Source organism: Marmota monax, unplaced genomic scaffold, assembly GCF_021218885.2.
Source record: "Marmota monax isolate L192 unplaced genomic scaffold, Marmota_monax_Labrador192_F-V1.1 WCK01_AAM20220418_F8-fsc00059, whole genome shotgun sequence".
NCBI classification, from domain to species: Eukaryota; Metazoa; Chordata; class Mammalia; order Rodentia; family Sciuridae; genus Marmota; species Marmota monax.
In genome coordinates, this window is record NW_026693595.1 from 4,147,354 (window position 1) to 4,168,204 (window position 20,851).

Sequence of the window (20,851 nt, forward strand, 5' to 3'; positions counted from 1 at the left end):
AAAGGCAGAGAACTGGTCCATATTTTGTTTTCCTTTATATCTCCAGTATCTAGCACAATGCCTGGTATTTAGTGCCTATTCAACAAACATGGGATGAATGAATAAATGAAGAGTGAGTTATAGAAAATTCCTAAAATTATTTTGGGAAATTTTTCCCTTTTCTCTGTGATTATTCTCCTTTCATTCCTCAGGCGACTTTGAGTTCAGATCCTAATAACTAGCATCAATGAAAACTAGGCTATGAGAGATGCTTTCAGTTTGCACTGCCAGGTCATGAAGACTTGTTCAGGTAAGAACATTTCAGAGTGGTCAAGAAGTCCTCCACGTCCTCCTAAGCATCCTCATCCCAGGGGCTGAAATTCTACTCTTTCCCAGGAAATGATGCAACTTTTACAAAAAATGCCAGAGGAGGATTCATACCTTATATCATAAATTTTAAGTATCTAATTCACAAACCATAGGAGGAAAAAACTGCTCCAGAGAAAAGAATAATTCCAAAATTGGTGGTCCAGTCCACCTCAATGACACCATTCAATTCCAGTTCCTAGCATGCTGATCCAATGGGACACCTGGCCTGGTATTGAGCACCACGCTTCCCACAGAACAACTTCACACCTGTGACATTGAGTTGTTCAGGCACCTTTGACCAATTAATCTAAGGGAATCATTAATAGGAAAAGCCAAAATAATAGGCAAGGATATCACAGAGGGCCACAAATCACAGAGGTTCCAAGCAGGGAATATCTGTCCTGATACTGATTGTTTCTGGAGAATGAGTCCACACTGTGAACAAGGACCCTGACTATGTAGGTTAAATTTGGCTTCCTGGCATTGACTTCCTGCGAGGTTTTGACAAATTACCTTTCTCAGTCACAGTCTCCTCACCTACAAAACGAGAATGATAATACGACATGTATCATAGGTTAATTTAAAAATTCAAGGAGGTAATACTTGTCACATTAGATGTATCCAATAAATGTTAGCCATTGTCATCATTACTTCCAGCTCTTGACTTCTTTCCTTCTCCAAAATGCAGACTTCAGTAAATGTTTTCCAACACATGTCCCCCCAAAAAGCTCCGCTGTCTCTCTATCGAGTGCCATTGGAGATGAGACTAAATGACAACTTGGGAATCACTGCAGACAAATTACCTGTATTTAGAACTAAGAGATCTTTGAATCCCACAGCATCCTTCAGGAGAAACAAAGCAGAGTGCGTTCATGAAGGAGAAAAGGAACTTGCGGAATCTCCTCACAGAACTATCGATGACCCTGTGGGGTACATCTTTGCCATTATGTACCCCCTTTTCCATGTTTTTCATTATTCAGTTGACTAAGCAATAGCGATGTCTCCAGATATGACAGTACAGATAGACATTGATCTCATAAAGGCCAAACACACCAGCCCTCAGTCGTTATGACCAGTGTGTTCCCTTCATTCCTGTGGATTCCACCTACCACATCAGCATTTCTGTTCAGAGCTGGCCCTGCTAGCTCTGCAGACTTTCCTTCATGTGCTTAATGCTCCTTTGGAGAATGGAGGGCAAAAGAGAAAGAGGAAATCCAACTATACAAATGGCAGTAAGGAAAGATGAAAAAGCAAGAAAAATCACTAGACACAAGACTTTTATAGGACAAGACAAGCACCATGGTCCAGGGGCCTCCAAGAAGAAGAACTGAATCAATGGCTTTGCCTTTATTTTAAGTCATTATGTGTGGGACTATTACAGAAATTTCTTCATCAGAAACATAAACATCTCCTAAAGCAATATCCATTTTCTTTCTCCAGAAGTGGCCATTCCAGATCTTATTCTTTATAGTTAATTTTATAAATCTTGTTCACTAGGTGCTTGCCTGGTTGGAGGGTAGGTTTCTTAGCTCTTGTGCCAGCCTGCATTCTAGGATGTATAGAGGGAACATCTCAAAATCTGAGTTAGTGAATCTGTACTTCTTAGTTTTTTCATTTCTTGAAACTTGTACTGAAGATTCAGAGGTCAGCTTAGATGTAATAAAACAGACTTGTGTTAGGCATCATGACCATATTTCATGACACAAAGCCTTGAAATATGAAAGCACATGTACCCATGAGCATTCATTTCCAATGACTGCTATAACAAATTGCCACAAACTTGGTGACTTGAAATAGTACAGATTTATTTTCACACAGTTCTAGAAGTCAGAAATCTAAAAGTGCAGATATGGGGGAGAATCTGCTTCCTTGTCCTTTCTAACTCCTAGAGACTGTCCCCATTCCTTGGCCCATGGTTCCTTTCTCTACCTGTAAAGCACATTACTCAACCTCTATTGCCATATCTCAATTTTCTGACTTTAACCTTTTTGTCTTTGAATTTTAAAGACTCTAATGATTTTTACTAGGTTCACTCATCATTCGGAATATTTCTTCCAACCCAATATCCTTAATGTAATCACATCTGTGAAGTCCATCTTGCCACATAAGGTAACAACACATTCACAGGTTGCAGGGACCTAGGATAGGGACAACTTTGGAGGTTATTTATTCTGTCTACCACTCACTGGATCACAAGTATCTCTCTTCTAAATGCTGCCAAATTTTGTTCAATGTTATTTTATTTATCATTTCATATATAATATGTTTTTTAAACATGTGTGAAATGTTCATGGCTGAACACCAAAAATCTAATAACATATAACTAAGAAGGCAGGAATTTATCTCATCCCTGAAACCTTCAAAAGTAAAGTAAAATAAAAATCTTTCCTCAAACCATAATGTGTACTCAATTTTTAATCATATTTCTAGCATTATACACATTGATTTTATTTTTTTCCACAATTGAAATCATAGTTGATTAGCTTAAGTTCAATGAGCATCATATTGAGGCTGAAGATATCTATTTGTTTAAATTATTTTAGTTTAATAAGATAAATACTAATTTCCCAATTTCCTTTTATCTTATAAAAAGTAAGTACACTATGAAAATTATTCAAATAATTTCACAAAAAAATACATTACTACTGAACTTGAACTATCATCTGAAGGACATACAGTAATATATTTAAGTTTTTCTCTTCTCAGTGATAAACTGAAGTCCCAAATTAGTTTATGAAATTCACATTAAGGATGTCAATTATAAGAAGATAAAATTATAGGTTTTTAAAATATAGATTAGATCTGTACAGAAATAAGAGCCTCTAAAGTAGATATTCTTAAATGAAAAGTTTGTAAAAGATTTTGTTTGGTCTGATTTGGTTTGGTTTTCCTTATTGCACAGAAATCATGTGAAACATAAGTTCTTTTCTCTGATAAATGACACTGACCTTGGACTGGGGTCATTTATGTAATCATCATGAAAACAAATAGTGTTTCCTTTAAGGCTTATGGAAAAGGTATTTAATAAAAATTGAAGTTACTAAAATTTATATATGATCCCCAAAGAACCTACTTTTGCTTTTTTTTTATTTATATGGCAAACAAGTAATACTAAATAGAACTTCATTTAAATACTGATTTGAGCCGGTATCTAAAACTTGGTGCTTTATTAGAATGTCAGTAAATAGTAAACTTCTTATATCATTTTAAACTCTCCTTCCTTTCTATGCAACTGTAAAAGGGGCAAACAAGAACTTATCTCAAGGGATAGATGTGAGGGCTACATGGGATAATATACATGAAGTTCAGAGCCAGCACATGAAAAAAGTTCAAGTGATCAGCTATTTTTATTAATAAGCAATGAAAAATAGACTAAACTTATGGAAGAAATATTGACTGTCCTCTTTTTTCAATTGACTGATTGCACGTACTTCTGTTCGTGGGATTACCTGTCCCACCATGGTTTCCCAGCACGGTCCTCGAGGTACATCTGCAGGATGAACAAAAAATGGTGGCCCGGTGGTATTTTCAGAGAGGGATGCGTTGTAGGCCTTGATCATGTTGGCTTCCCACAGGGTGATGTTGGCCTTCACAAGCTTCTCCTCTTCAATCTAGAGAGCAAAGAGATGGAAACAACAACAACAAAAAAAAAAAGATAGCACCATTTCCAAAGGCATGTCAGGCATTCCTGAGGCTGGGAAATCAAAATGCTGGTGTAAAGGACAATCTAAACACAAGGCTTACCTTGTTGTTAATCTCATCCATTAAGGCAAGAATAAATACATACAGGTTGCCTAAAAGGAGAGCAAAAATGCGTCCCAGGAGCCATTTCAGAGCGATGAGAGGATGGTAGTCTTCCAATTCAGCAAATAAGTCAAACAGTGTTGGACAGAACATCCCCAGGAGGGACATAACCATATTCATCTGCATGGAGACGTGAGGAATGGACCAGGTTAATGGTACTTAATAATCGTTGGTGCTTTCCTCCAGAATTCTGAGAGCTTTTCAGCTCAGTTCCTTGCATCTTTGATAAGACTAAAGAAGATTTCTTCATGCATATATAGAATTTGATCTCAATAACAAACAAAAAAAATTCAACTTACATTCACAAGATGTACATGTGTGTTAGAGTGGGTGTACCAGTGGTGATGATCTTTCTCCTGGTATGAGGAGGTCTGCAATTTACATCACTCTATACCCAGAGAACACAAACTGCTTCTCATGGTAACTGATGCTGCTATAGAGATGCACTTCACTATAAGATTTCCAAAGGAAATGGAAAATGATTTGCTTAAGGATGAGACCCAAACTGAGAATATTAACTTGGAAATCATCAGCATTACTGAGCTAATTAGTAAGAATAGATGAATTCCCTGAGATTGGTTAGGGCTACATACTAAATCTTGGGAATGCAAACTTTTGGAACACACAGCATAATTTTATGGAAGCCAAGGCAAGAAAGTTCCAAGAATAAACGACTGACTTACAAAGCCATAACCAAGAGAAGATACAAGAGGGCATGGGAGAAGGAGGATGGGAAGTGAAAGAAAGAGGGAGAGAGACAGGGAGGAGGAGGAGATGGAGGAGGGGAAAGGCATAGAGTGAAAGAGACAGCAAGAGAAAAAAGAGAAATATAAAAAATAGAAAATGTGCCATTCAGAGTATCTCCCTCTTACTGTTTGACACTCTAATGATTACATTAATAGGCTAAATTAAGTCAAAGAAAAGAATTCCAAATATGTACTACTTTCATAATGAGGAAACGCTCATGCTTATCTTTCTGAAATACCTGGCTTATTGTCACCACAAAACATTTCCTCTTTTCCCCTGTGGACTCCATGCTTTAAATGATAATAACTACCAAACTATATTTAGAAAATAATTGCTAATATGTCTTTGTTGTTTTAAGAATGTCTCGTAAGTATGATAAAGAAGACACAAAACTCAGCAAGACATAATATAAAATCAGCATGATATAATTTCAGTCTAACATAAACACTTAACAGATCCTGTGCAATCATAAAGTTAAATTTCAATTTTGTCTCAATAGATTTGTAAAGTTATTCATGAATCCCCATTATTCCTTTCATTGGCCTCTAGGACTCAGGGGTTCCCTAAAATGGATTGGATGTCAATGTCAACCCCATTTTTTTTTTGTTTTTTGTTTTTTGGTGCTGGGGATTGAACCCAGAGGTGCTTTACCACTGAGCTACATCCCAAGCCTTTTATTATTTTTAATTTTGAGATATGGTCTCACTAAGTTGCTTAGGACCTCATTTAGTTGCTGAGGATGGCCTCGAACTTATGATCCTCCTGCCTCAGCCTCCCAAGTCTCTAGGATTATAGGTGTGTGCCGCCATACCTGGCTCAAGCATCTTCTTACAAGAGTGATCATTTTAATGATAATCAACCACTCCTTCTTTAGCATAGTTTGTTTATGTAGAATATATGATAAATATGAACCATAAACCAAAGCTGCATGATAATTTTGCTTATATTTACTGTTACAATTATAAGAGAATATTGAAAGCAAACTTACTAAATAAGCTTGGAAGTGTTCCTTTGTTTTAAGTTTAAAAAAAAAAATTCTACCTAATGACTTCTATTTTCCATGAAATATTTTCCACAAATATTCCTTTTCTCTACTATTACCACTTCTAAAATACCTAGAATGCTTAAATTTGGATCCTTTTTTTTTTTTATTAGACTGTTTCATTTGCTATGCAAGATTTTTCTAGGAAATGAATCCCTTTTAAAGGTGTGTGTGTGTGTGTGTGTGTGTGTATATATATATATATATATATTTTTTTTTTTTTTTTTGGTCTGCAAAGTTCTGCAGAAGTTTCAGTGTGGGAAGTCTACACTTCTCTCAATCTAAATCTGCACATACTTTAAAAATACCCAAGTTCAAATTGATGTCACATTGTACACAAGGACATTTTATGGAGGAAACAGGCCCCAGCAACAATTCATGACCAGTGATTTCCCGATTTTAAATATTTACCTCTATCCTCCTTTCTCTACCACTGAGTGGACAGAGACTCTGAAGGCAAACTTGGCAAAAAGCCCAGGCTTTCTCATTTGAGTAGCAGCAGAAGAAAGGCTTCTAGAAGGAAGATGGACAATTGAGCTTCCTGAAAAACTGGGAAGCCCAAACTTGCCCAAAGACAGGGAGGAATTCTGAATGTTTTCAATGAGATAAATGTAGGAACAAGGGCTTTATCATAGCTATTTCAAAAAACTCAGGAAACTGGATCTTTCAGTGGCAGAAGGGAGATCTTTGAAAAAAGCAACATGGGATCATGCAAAGAGCGTTAAACTTGAAAGAAAGATTCCTGGGTGCTTAGCCTGACTCTTCTCCTAACTTTGTGACCATAAAGCCATCACCCAATCTCCTGAGATTTCTCATTCCATCTGTAAAATCTAAAATCTAGTGGTTGAACTATATGCTTTCTAATCTCTTCCTTTTATAATTTTTCACCACATCACAAAACGAACAATAGCACAAATTTGGAAATATAACTGGGATAGTGTGGGAAATGTGCAATCAGGTTGACTCACTACAAAGGCAAGATGCAGGGACAGGTGAAGAGTGGCCTTATATAATGTTCCCCCACAGAAACAAAGCCCGCAAAATAGCAATTATCAGGTGGTAAGCACATAAAAGACATGCAGAGACGAACTTCATTTTTTTCCCACCACCCGAGGGTGTCAGGATCTTGCTGTGCAAATTCCTGGGATCTCTTCACAGCCCAAAAGATGAGGTATCCGCTTGCACCAAGTGTTAGGAACACGAAGAAGTTAGCAAGAAACCTCAGGAATCTGATCAAGTGGACATTTTCTTCTACTTGGGCTGCTCTTTCTTCTGTTATAGCTTCCTGTACCCAAGCAAAACAAACCAGGAAACAAACAAAAATCTTAGCTATGAAAAGCTTTATGAACCCAGGAATGTAAAAAATAAAAATGTAAACTAAATCTGGAATTCCACAAACCCAGGTCAAGTGATGGCAAATGAAAGGAAGAAGGAAAAACTCTTGCCAACAAACTCTAAAATACTAGGATAGCCTTCATGATTAAAGATTCTTCCAGTACAATTTTTAAAGTTATAAAATAATGCTTTAGAGTCATTTTGAAAATTAAGCTAACTCATGCCTGTAAATATTTAGTGAGCATTGTTCCATTATTTAGACTATCTGAATCTGATTATTGATCTTTTTCATCCAGGTAGCCATTCTTTTATCACTACATTTAAAGAAGAAAACTCCTCTGAGGTGGGAGGATCGCTTGAGTCTCCTCCAGGGATAATAATGCTTGTCACGGGTCATAAAATACCTCCCGGTCATACTGCAAACCACATCCACATCCAGTGGGCAGAAACGATGAGTTTATCTTCTTTCTAACCATGGAGATACTTCATTAGCTAGACTGCCTGGAATGCCTCCAATGCTATGCTTATTTTTCCCCCCTACTTTTTTTTTTATCTATTTCAATGCTACTTTTAGAAATAGATAAAAACATGCTTCAGGAGTTCATGTCTTTACCCTAAAGTTCATTGTGATGGAATTAAATTTGTTGTCGGCTGTTTCGGGGTTGCCAATCAGGTAGTCCCAGCTGCAGAACATCTTCCAGCTGAAGTTGAAAGTGTTGTCATCGCCCCCTCCATCGTCACCAATATTTTTGGTCATCCTGTCAAAACAGGGAGTTTAACCCAGCAGCAGAATAGAAAAAGAAAGGGGGAGGGGAAGGAAGGGCGTGACAAAGTGGCATAGTCACAGTTAAGTCAGAGAGGCAATACCTAAAAGGGCATGTTTTTCAGCAGATTTGTTCTAACAAACCAGAAAATAGAAGCTTTATTTTTTAAATTTTGTTTGCTGAACTTTTTAAACTATTAATTTTATAGACCTTCAAGATTAAAAGTTTACTACACATTGATGATGTTAACAACTAAACAGGTACACAAAGACAAATATTTTGCATTTTTTAAATGACACATTAACATTGTGGAATTGTTTCTTAACATTTTGTGGGATAAGGATACTTTTAAGAATCTAATGAGAACCACTGAGTATGCCCCCACACACAGAAAAAATATATATATATGTGTAGACTTCCATGTTTTTCCACACCTAATTGGTTCCCAGGCCCTCTGAAGTCAGTGGATGAATTAACCCAGGTCAAGAAACTCTTAGGTAAATTTTAGTTCTCCCTAGAGTCTCCTCCCCAAAAGGGATTATATTCAGTGCATTAAAAACTCTATCCACTCTACAACTGCTGACCAAAAATTAAGATTTTTGTATGCTCTAATCTCAAATGGTACATATATTCTAATCAGTGATGTTTTAAAGTTTTGTTGTTGTCATTTCCTTTGGAGAATTTAAAATGCATTTACTATAAGTTTATTACAGTGGTTGAAGATCTATAGCCCACTCTTCCACACACTCCACTTCCTTTTTTTTTTCTTATCACTATAAATAGCAAAATTAAAATTTTATGTGAACTACTAAAAAGCAGTCCCACAATGTTTGGGTTTCCTAAATTTAGTGATATGGAACCAAAAGGAGCATAATGACATAATGCTGACATTGTAGGTTGACGGGCATTTCTAAGGAAAACTAGATTGCCCCACCATTAGCCCCCCTTTCAGGAGGCTTATATTTTTTATACAGGCTAACATGTTATGCAAAGTCAAAATATAATTATTCCTTTCACCAGTCCACCACTATACACTTTGCAAATTTTAATGACACATATTTTTCATAGTTATTCTCCTCAAAGTCTCAGTAGGAAGTCAAAGTCTTTACTGTCAGAATTATTCTCTTTCTTATAGATGAGGAGGCTGAGCTTCAACACCTTGGTCAAATGATCCAGTAGTAAAACCAGAGAGATAGGCCAAGAGGTCTGGTTGGACTTTATTCCAATGTCCAACCCAGGACATCATGAGGAATGAAGAACCATATAAAATGCCTTTTTTTTTTTTTTTTTTGTAGTTCAAACGAGGTTGAAATGGGATAGTTCTTATGATGTAACCTAGAACCTAGGGGGAAAATTATTTACTTGATTAATATTGCACCATTTATATTCCACACTGTCATTAATCAATGGGCAGGTTCTCTAGGCAAACCTAGAGAACTCAACAGGTAAAGGCTGAATAGTGCTTTATCACTGCAAAGGCTAATAGCTTAAGATGACCTTCAGGCAAGGGAACCCTAGTGGGGTGGGCAAATAGGGAGCATATGACATGAGGAAATGATGAGAAAAAGAACACTAAAAGGGATAAGGGGTCTGGGAGACACCAAAGACTAACTCTCCCCAGTAACCATTTTAATGAGATATGGTCCTGATAGCTATAAAATTCTCCATGCACGGTTCTTGTCTATAGAGTGAAAAATGTACATAATTATGAAAATTTCTTCATTTTCAAAGAGGCTGTAGTTTTGAACTGTTTTTTTTTTTTATCCATGAAGAACAATCTCAATGCATCATTTTCTTTTCTAGAGGAGCTGGAGAAGGCAATTGCTTGTTTATCTGTTGCCTAAAGTTTTTAAACTGGATTTTTTTTGCCTTGGACCACAAGTCTGCAGCTCCATTTATACACAAGGATCATTTGGTTATTTCATGGTACATGGGGAGGCTTTTAATCAAACACATGCCTCCATAAATCCTAAGCCAGCTAGGTCAACTATCATGTAGTCTCTGCTAAAATCAAAGCAGGGAGGGTTGAGATGGAGGCAGGAAACAACTTTAGAAGTTCACAGGATGAGATCACTACACACATATACTCAAAAGAAAGTTATTCCAAGGTTGATATGAAAGAGCGTGTATTACATTCTTCAGAAAGAAGAAACCAAGGCAAATATTTGACTGTGAAAGATAATACAAAAATATAAATGGAAGTATATTGACCACACTATTGGTTACTGTTTTGTTTGCCATCTGTTTCCCCAATCAAGCACCATAAAAGCAAGAACTTTAAATCCCCACATGCTAAATAGCTCCCTTAGACTGCCCTTAGCAGATACTCCATAATTAGTTATTAAAGGAGTGAATAAAAATATTCGAATTGTCATTTTGGAAGACAACAGCACTGGAAAGCGCCTCATTAAATAAATGCATATAGCATAAGTACTTGTGCATGGTACTATACACACCATATATGCTTGTCAGGCTATTATAGTTCAGTTCTGTCTTGTCATCTTATCATCATGCTCAGTTTGGACCATATCATCTCATTTCAAAAACTGTTGCCATTCATTGGACACTATGGTCCCTAGTCCATGTTTATAGGAGGAGAATTTTTCTTTTTGCATTTCATAATCATAGATGCAGTTCAAAAAGCAGTAATGAGATATGGAACCTGGTGACTGTGAGTCTTTCATACCTCCATGCCTTTCTGTTCTAAGCATTTTTGAAAGAAGGCCAGTGTCATTTGAGGAAGAGGAGACAATCATGAATTGTGGGATCTGCCAGGACATTGTGCCCTGTAAGCCAGCCCCATTTATCCGTCCAAAGCCTACTATGTTCTAAAATTTGTCATTTGAGATATCAGTCATTAGAATTTGCAAAGAAAATATTCTGAGAAATAAAATATTATGCTGGGGTCTATAAGGGCTCTGATGGCTTTTCTCTAATTAGACAAGAGAGGGAGATTCCTTCAATAAAGAGAGGCTTAATTGATGATGAGGATGGAGGGGAGGAAGAAAAAACATATTTGATATTAAGACTCCATATAAAGATGTCAAGAGTCATGCAAAAAGTTTGGGCAGGGTACCAGGCAGGTCACCACTATTGGAATAAGCATGTACAAAAGAAGTGAAAAGAAAGTGGGTGAAGCAATAGAAATCCAGGTGGAAGGGTGTAATGTTGGCCTTGATTCTAATGTGATCTTGGGAGATGTGGGTGTCATATAAGGAGAAGACCTGGTTTTGACAGGTTTAATTATTGTCTTGGTTTTTATAAAATATGGAGGCACATGAGTCATATCAAGGCCATATAACTCCAAAGAAGTTTAATAGTAGACAAGGAAAAAGCTTGTATAGACTTTTAAAATTGAAAAGGACCACCCAAGTCAAGTTAGAAACAGGTCCTTGTTGTCATCAACATAGAAGAATCCTCATCAAAAACCAGGAAAAATAATACTGGAATTAAAGAGGGGTATTCAAAGCTCAGTTCTGTAAAGTACTGGCTATCTGAGCTCAGTCAAATCATCAACATATGCTGAACCTTACTTTCTCCTTAATATAGGAATAACTAACTAATATCTACTCAACTCACTATTCAAGTTTGATAGTAGGAATAATTTGATCTATATAAAAAGCAGCAAATAGAGAAAGTGGCAAGTTGTAGTGGGTAAAAGATATTTTTTGAATTAGAAAAATCTAGGTTCAAATAGGTCCTAAGGTTGAATGACCTTGGGTATGCCGTTTAGTAGTATCTCTGAGTTTTATTTCATTTTATTTCTGTGAAATGTTATAATAGCACCTTTGTAATATTTAAGGGTCAAAAGCAATATTGATACATTAAGCATTCTTATTTCACATATAAATTATAGTTATTGTTATAGATTCAGAAATATGGGTGAATATATTGCCATTTGCCAAATTTAAAAATTTCATGCACACATGTTGGATCCAGTTTATATCTAGGATTATTATTTATCTAAGATACTCTGCAGGAACAAATTTAAACATCATGTGGAGGTTATACATGACACAATTAAAGTATTTGAGGATATTGTGAGTCTATTCTATGCATATTAATATTTCCAGGCTGTTTTCAAACATAGGGAAAAATATATATCTAACCCTAGGAAACTCTGCAATAGGGAAAGTCCTAGAAAAACCTATTGGGATAAGATAGGCAGCAAAATGTTTATCATTAAGACATGCAGTTTCTGAATCATTCAGCTGTTTCTAGTAGTTTATGCTATTGTAAATACAAGAAGAAAGTCCAGAAACTTTAGCTTACAGCATCACTTTTAATGGGAACAATTAGGTTTTTGCAACCAAACCACCTTTGCTCTGAGATATTAAACTTCAAACTGATGAGGACAATGTATGAAGGACAACGTATGAAGACTTCTAAACTTCTAATGTGGTTAGGAACATAAACAGAATTGAAAAGAAGGAGGAAGGAAAAGCAGGAGGTGGGAACGGAAGGGAGGGAGGGAGGAAAGAAGAGAGAGAAGGAAGAGGCTTAAAACTAAGGGGATCAACATTCCATTCTCTGGGACTGAGGAGATTAACAGAATCCAAGGCTTTCAGTGCTGAAACTGGAAGAGTGCCAGACCAACAAATTCAATCACCTTATCTTAAAATCTCAAACTATTTTCTTGGACTTCTTTCTCACTTTACCTTCCAATTTCCCTATTAGATAATTAAAAGTATAGGGCTGGGGTTGTGGCTCAGTGGTAGAGTGCTCGCCTAGCACATGCGAAGCCCTGGATTCGATCCTCAGCACCACATAAAAATAAATAAAAGTATTTTTAAAAAGATAATTAAAAGTAGATATATGCCCCATTTTGTAGATGAAGATGCTGAGATTAACAGCATGCAAGATGAAAAAGCCCCAAGGTACCCAGCTGATTTTAGAACTCAGATTCTCTTCTATTCAATTTCAGTAATCTATCTCTTAAATCCACTTGTATTCCTTCCAAGAGTGTATTTGATTGGGGTACAATGTAGAGACAGAAAGATAGGATAAAAGGGCTCTATACAATCATTTATGTCTCATCCATTCTTTTTCTACCCAGTATTGTTCCTGGAGCTGGGATGGGAGTCACATTGATTTTTAATTATCTTGCTTCATAGTCCAATGACTGGCAGAGTCTCTTACCAATCAAGTAACAAAAAAACAAAAGATACATGCCAGAAGGGGGAGCTAAAGCCAGGCTGGTTTGGGAGCATAACATGCATAACATTGAAGGGGAAAATGTGGAGTTGGTACCTACCAGCTATCCTAACTGGGACCTTTAAATAAATTTGAAAAATTTTCACCTTCTCTAGAGTTACTTTATCCAGTGTAGTCACCAACAGCAACTTGTGGTTACTGAGCCCCCAAAATGTGACTAGTGCAATGCATAACAGATAGATTTCAGATTTAGTAGCCAAAAACATAATTTATAATAATTTTATGTTGAAATGATGATATTTTTGATATATCAGGTTAAATAAATTATATTATTAAAAATTAAAATTAATTTTACCTTATTTTTTAATATGGCTACTAGAAGTTTTTAAATCATACACCTGACTTGCCGTGTACAATGCTGCTCTGGAGACTTTAAATTTATCTGCAAAAAATTGTTATATTAGACATAAAAATCTATTAATGTTCAAGTGTATGAATGTATTGACTACCCGGTTTTGTGGGGGCTATCATGTGGCCTCCTATCATTCAGATTTTGGTTCTTCAGTAAACCTATGAATTATAATTCTAATAAAATGGTTAACATTTGTTGTACACTTTTCACATTCTGGCATGTCTATTTAACTTATTTCATTCTCATGTATATTAAACCTCAATCAGAGATGGAAAACAAGAGAACAAAGTGACTGAGCAGTTTGATGATGATCTTATAAACACATATATCGTAGAGCTTGGATTTGAACCTAGGCAGAGTGACCTGAGAGCCCAATTGGGCACACACCCACTGAAAGAAGCTAAGCAATGAAATGTGCAAAGACAGTCTTCCCCAGTGACCGTGGAGACCAAAGAACCGATATGTAAATGATACTCATGAGAACTCAATAATGGAAATGGTACCTCTGACTTTTTAGTCCAAAAAAGCAAGATCATCAGAGGAGCAGAAAATGTCTGAGATTTTTGAAATGTGCTAGTGATATATCAGTTGATCAGATATTTTATATTTGGGGTCTCTGATTATACTTGGACAAGTTGATAAATATCTTAGATATGGGCTTTTTTCAAGTCCTAAAAGAGCTTGAAAAAACTGAATATAATGTTTTTGTTTTGTTTTGTTTTGTTTTTTTCAGAAGAACCTGTAAGCAAGGCAGGGAAAGGACACAAAGCCTGTCATAAGCTGCTCCATGTCATAAGCACTGCTTAAGATTACCACGTACTTTATCCCCCTAGGATCCTCTAGCATTCACCATATTCCTAGGTGAATGAGGCAAAATGTCCATTCACCTTGCTTATAGTCAAATAATGAAGTTTGTTTGAGCTGTTTCAAATCTTCTCAAGCAAGTTCAGAAAATTAGCTAAAGATTGGATTTTTTCTCATAGCCACAAGTAACTGTGCAAAATTTATGCAGTACCCTTAAGTGGTATATTATAAATTTATTTCAGACAGGAGGAAAAAAAATGAACTGCTTTTATTGGTTCCCCAATGAGATTTTTTCCAATGCTCTAATAAATCCTTTTCTCAGACAAAACATGATTATACAGTTGATCATGATGGTCTCGTTGGGGGTTATTCATATCTTCTGTCTTACACAGCTAAAGCTTTTGGATGAGCGATTGTTCTGGCTTTTAAAAATGAACAGAGAACAACAGATTCTGGCTATTGAGCTGATTCTCTGCAAGTTGCAAGCCTTTTTGCATGGAAAAAAAAATGGTTAGCAGCTCTTTTCCTGTCTTGGCAACATTGATTCCCACCTTGCAGTACAAAAAGGCCCAGTTTAAAAATGTACTTAAACACAAGATAGGTAGGCACTCATAAGTCTGACCCAGTGGGATGGGCAAAGGTTTATGTTTATGTTCATCCTTTTGTTTTGATGATACAATAATCTAACATCACTATTGGTATTAAAACTACATTTCATCTCTTACAGATCCTGCATCCTCTTGACATGAAATGGCAACAAATCATATCTCATTTTCATATTCATTCCCCATTTGATTCCAGAAATCATTATTCACTTCCGAAGAGACAAATGCAACTTACGCCCTGAGGACAACCAGAAAGCTGTATCCGATGCACATAATCCCCACCAGAAAATAGGAGAGCGGCAACCTGAAATTCATCCATCCAATCGTTCGTTTATTGTCGTAATAGCCATAAAAGAGGACGGAATATTGTGCCAAACCCTAAAATCCAACAACAAAGCCTCTTAGATTCTGTGAAGAGCAACTCAAAGGAAAAGATAGGCTCCTAAGAGGAATAACAAAATGACATTAATTTTCAAAGTTGAGTCATGGTTCTGACATAAGCCCTGTTGTTTTGTTCCATGGAGTGAACATTTCAGCTGCCACAATAATTGACAGATTCTCGGTTTTCTTGAAATTTCATGACTTCTAAATAGACTAAATTGTTAACCAAATATAGGCTTGCTCAACTGTGGAGCCATTACTGTAATGCCCATTGACTTAAACATCAAAACAGACTTCATGGTATCATTAGATTTACAATTTCAAGAGCTTGCTTAATATGTGGTAGTAGGAGCGGGGTGTTCTGAAATGTGCTTCCTCAAAATGCTCTGGCAGGTTTTCATTTCCAGTCACCTGAGCCATAATTAGACTGATTCTCCTTAATCACAGCAGCTATATCTCAGCTCCCACTTAGCAAATATGAGGAGCAGGTGAGACAGCATTGGAACCATTCTGCACTGTCTTGGATTCATCAAAACTGTTATGGCATTCCCTCATAGGAAGCATGCTCATTTGTCATATGTTCTCTTTTCTAAAATGTATGTGTCGGGGTTGGAATCACCGCCTCCCAAAAATACCCAAAAAGCACCCAAATACCCTCTCTATATGCAGAACATTGGCATATTCTGATGCTGCTTCCTTTATATTTATCTTTCTCACATTTATTGTGCTTTTCCCATCATAGAAGCATTTTTCTATATTATCATATGTCCATTCCCCAGCTCCTCTCCAACTTCTTTCTGACAATCACTTAAAATCACTACACTTTGTGAAAGAAGAAGATAATTACTTACCAATCGGGGAAACTTCTTGAGATCAGGTGAGTTGCCTTTGAACCTTACAGAATTGAATTTGTTGCCTTTAACATCATTTATACCAACAGCATTCATATCAACCTAGTAGTGAGACTTTGAAACCCACTATGAAGAAAGCAGAAGTGGGAAGGAAGGGAAACATGGAGGAGGAAGAGGAGGAAATGCCTCCAATGATGATTTCTAGAGGAAGAATTAAGAATTTAGAAAGTTGCCATAAATAAAGTTTATATAGAGCTCAAGTCAGAGGGGGGATCTGGGGAAAAACAGAAAAGAAACAACTGGTGCTTTCTTTTTTTTAATTTTCTTTTTTTAAATGTTTTTGATTTGTTATACATGACAGTAGAATGCTCTTATATACTTTGATATATCATACATAGATGGGATATAATTTCTCATTTTTCTGAGTATACATATTGTAGAATCACATTGGTCATACAGTCACATACATACATAAAGTAATAATGTCTGTTTCATTCTACTGTCTTTCTTATCCCCACATCCCATGCCTTCCCCTCCTTTCACTTCCCTCTACCTAATCTAAGGTAACGCTATTTTTTTTTGCATTACAATTCTTAAAACACATATATACCACAATTTTTGTATCTCTGTTTATATATAAAGTATGTTGACACCCGATTCAAGTCTTCTTACATGTACTATGTATAATGATGTCCATCACATTCCTTGCAAATACCCTGCCCCCTTCCTTTCCCTTCCACCCCCCTTCCCTATCTAGAATTCATCTATTCCTCCCATGCTCTCCCTCCCAATCCTACTATGAGTCAACCTCCTTATATCAGAGAAAACATTCGGTATTTGTTTTTTGGGGATTGGCTGACTTCACTTAGCATTATCTTCTCCAACACCATCCATTTACCTGTAAATGCCATGATTTTGTTCTTTTTTAATGCTGAATAATATTCCATTATGTATTTATGCCACATTTTTTTTTTATCCATTCATCCACTGAAGGGCATCTAGATTGGCTCCACAGTTTAGCTATTGTGAATTGTTCTACTATAAACATTGATGTGGCTGTGTCCCTGTGGTATGCTGTTTTTAAGTCCTTTGGGTATAGTCTGAGGAGAGGAATAGCTGGGTCAAATGGTGGTTCCATACCCAGTTTTCAAAGGAATCTCCATACTGCTTTTCAAATTGGCTGCACCAATTTGCAGTCCCACCAGCAATGTATGAGTGTACCTTTTTCCCCACATCCTCTCCAACACTTATTGTTGTTTGTCTTCATAATAGCTGCCATTCTGACTGAAGTGAGATGATATCTTAGAGTGGTTTTGATTTGCATTTCTCTGATTGCTAGAGATGATGAGCATTTTTTCATATATTTATTGATTAATTGTATATCCTCTTCTGAAAAGTGTCTGTTCAGGTTCTTGGCCCATTTGTTGATTGGGTTATTTGTTTTTTCGGTGTTTAGCTTTTTGAGTTCTTTGTATACCCTAGAGATTAGTGCTCTATCTGCTGTGTGAGGGGTAAAAATTTGCTCCCAGGATGTAGGCTCTCTACAACTGGTGCTTTCAAAATTTGTAGCAAACTTATTTTTTAGTAACCTAAGAGCTAGCAAGAAATAAAATCTCTAGAAAAAATCTCATAGAATCTTGAGAAATTAACAAGAGCTGGGATGGAATTAAAGAGTTATAGGTAAATACTGAAGTGCTGTGCTTCCTTGCACCTGTATCTTCATTTTTCAGTTTAAGAAAAACTAAATCTGTGATGTTTAATTTTGTGTTGTCAACTTGAGTGGGCTATGGGGAGTCCACACAGTTTCTGGGTGTGTCTGTGAGGGTGTTTCTGGGTGAGAGTAGCATTTGAGTAGGTGAACTCAGTAAAGCCGATTGGGAAGGCCCAATGGAACTGGGCATCATCTAGTCCATTGAGGAACTGAATGGAGCAAAAGGAAGAGGAAGAATTCGCCACTTTTTTTCCTGACTGTTTGGGCTGGAACACCTCATCTCACTTCTTCCTTCCCTCAGACTGAGGTTCACATCATCAATTCTCTGATTCTCAGGTCCTCAGACTTAGACTTAATTACTCCACTGTGTTAGAGTCTGTAAACAAGTCAAAATAACACCTGGCATTTTGCCAGGGGAATGTTAGAGTTCATAAACAAGTCTGGATGGTGCCTGGCAAAATGCCAGAGGGAGTGGTTTGAGAAGTAACAAAAGCGAGCCATTAAGTGTGGAGATTCCTGATTGGTTGACTGCTGTATCTAGTTTATGCTAATTAGATAAGCTGTGTGGAATGTATAAATACTGCTCCTGTCCTGCAATAAATGGCTCCCTCTCCTGCTGTATCAATCTACACAAGTTATTCGTCACCCCCTGGTTATTTTGCTGCAGCCGTACTCGTACTCCGGCACCACTGGCTTCCCTGGGCCTCTAGCCTGCAAATACTTATGTGAGTCCATTCCTCGAAATAAATTAATTTTTATATATAAAAATCTATTATTTATGTTAATTAATAAGTTATATATGTAACATAAATATTTATATGTAATACATCTAAACTAATTACATATAATGAATCTTCATAGAGATTTAGGTCTCCCATTAGTTATAGTTCTCTGGAGAATCCTGCTTAATGTTCAGTTGAAAAGAATATTTGGGGCCAAACAAGTAGTACAAACCTCAAAATAAGAAACTAAGGAGAGGTACTAGGGAATGAAATTGACCAAATTATGTTGTGTGCATGTACAAATATATAACAATAAATCCCACTATTATATATAATTATAATGCATGAATAGAAAGTAAAAAATAAACCAAATATGTATCGATTGACCAAATGTCCAAAACTAGAAATCTTTATCCTAGGAGGAAATGATCTGGCAGGATTTCTCAGTCCCCCGTCCATGTCATCTTTACGGTTCACATTCATTTAGTTAAGGTCTGTGCTGCCCCATGACGATGTTAAATCCAGCCTCCTTCTACCCTCCCTGAATCTTCATGCCGGTTTCTGCCCCAGGGCAACAGTAACACAATCCGTTAAGTAAAGACACCAGTCTCTGGTTTAGTCCAAAGGTTATATCCTGAACTGTTTATTTTTTTTCCTCATGGGACAACACAGATTATTTTCCATGTCCCTCTGTTTTGCCCAGCAAGTGATCCTTACTCTATTTCTCTGCCACAATCCAGACACTTAGGGATAATGGTTGCAGAAATAACATCAATCAATATGTTTTATTGATAATGCAGAACCTGTCAAACACTTACTTCTTCCCACAGAATCTTCTCTAAAGCCCTATGAAGTTCCTGCTACTAGGGGCAATGATCCCCCACTCCCTGGATGTTTCACTCCGTGTGGAGAGGATCTGCAGGTGTAACACTCCAGCTGTTTTCCACTACCCTACGCCAGCTGAAGGACAGGCACTAATCTGAAGGAGAGCACAGGTGACAACAAGGGGAGCCCCCTTCTCCCTCCTGAGAGAGCATGCGCTGTGCTCTACCTCCTCAGGGGAGGCCTGTCCTAGTAGAAAGTTCTGGCTGTGAAGCCTGTCGGTCCAAAAGACATTGCACGTATTTTAATGTCAGCCTTCATGATACAGGGGGTATACTGACCTCCACCTGTCCTACACTTTGTTTTATTTCTGGTTAGGTCACAACATGATTGCAACAGGGAGAAGGTGTTATTTAGCATGATACAACACACACACAAAGATGCAATAGTTACTATCCCCAATGTACCTGTTTTATACTTAAAGAAACAGAGCCTTAGAGAGGTTAAGTAACTCGTCCAAGTTCATATAGCTTGTAAATGACAGAATCTAAATTTGAACTGGGTCTAATTTGAATCCCATGTATTTAGCCTCTGTGCTATATAGCTCCTCATAGGCTTTCTTTATATCCTAAGACTTGTATCTCCCAGTGTCATAACTTCCCAGGGAAAGAAGGACACATGATAGCTTACCAACCCAGCATGGACCTTTATCTATACCCTGAATGGTCCCCAGTGGTGGTAGGGCTTCTTGGAAAGGACTCTGGACATCTTTTGAAAAGATTTTCAGAGGGCTTCATCTTCACATCTATAAATATTACAATTTAACATTTTTATATGATTCATAATTACAACAGTGGGATTAAAAGAAACCCTAAAAATAGCCTGAAAGGGGAATGTGGATGTATAAGGAGCATCTGGTGTGCTGGGTAGGTTAGCACAATAGCTACTGGGCAGCTCATTCATCTGGTATCCGTACCATCTGACATATGTTCAATGGCTTGTGTTCCATAAATATTAGATCACAACCAAAAAGGAGTAAGATCCTGTTTATTCACAAAGCCTTCAGATTGCCTATCTGCACCATATGTAGCCAACTTTGTAAAGAGGTATTATTAAAGAATATAATTTTTTAAAGCATTATCAAATCCATATGAAGGGCTGGTTTTAAACATGAATTGAGAGTCCTAGAAGGGGCATGCCCTCCCCTCCCACCCAAGGGCATACCACTCTCTACGTGTCTTCCCTGTCTCTAGAAACTATAGCAGCAGACATCTGTGAGTGACTAAAATAGCAATGGCTCCTAGCTAGCCAAGTTGCTCTTCATATTCCATGTCAATGTACCCTGTTTT

The 20,851-nt window shown here is 37.0% G+C and overlaps 1 protein-coding gene across 1 annotated transcript in view; it reads right to left on the reverse strand.

Moving 5' to 3' along the window:
* The window catches only part of Tmc1 (transmembrane channel like 1), a 163,765-nt gene that overhangs the window by 34,381 nt on the left and 108,533 nt on the right, over positions 1–20,851 (reverse strand). The window contains exons 9-13 of the mRNA XM_046459450.1: positions 15,251–15,393; positions 7,890–8,034; positions 7,032–7,226; positions 4,093–4,272; positions 3,798–3,959 (exon numbers count right to left, since the gene is read on the reverse strand). Of these exons, the coding sequence (XP_046315406.1) occupies positions 3,798–3,959; positions 4,093–4,272; positions 7,032–7,226; positions 7,890–8,034; positions 15,251–15,393 (825 nt within the window). The remainder of the gene's footprint in view (positions 1–3,797; positions 3,960–4,092; positions 4,273–7,031; positions 7,227–7,889; positions 8,035–15,250; positions 15,394–20,851) is intronic.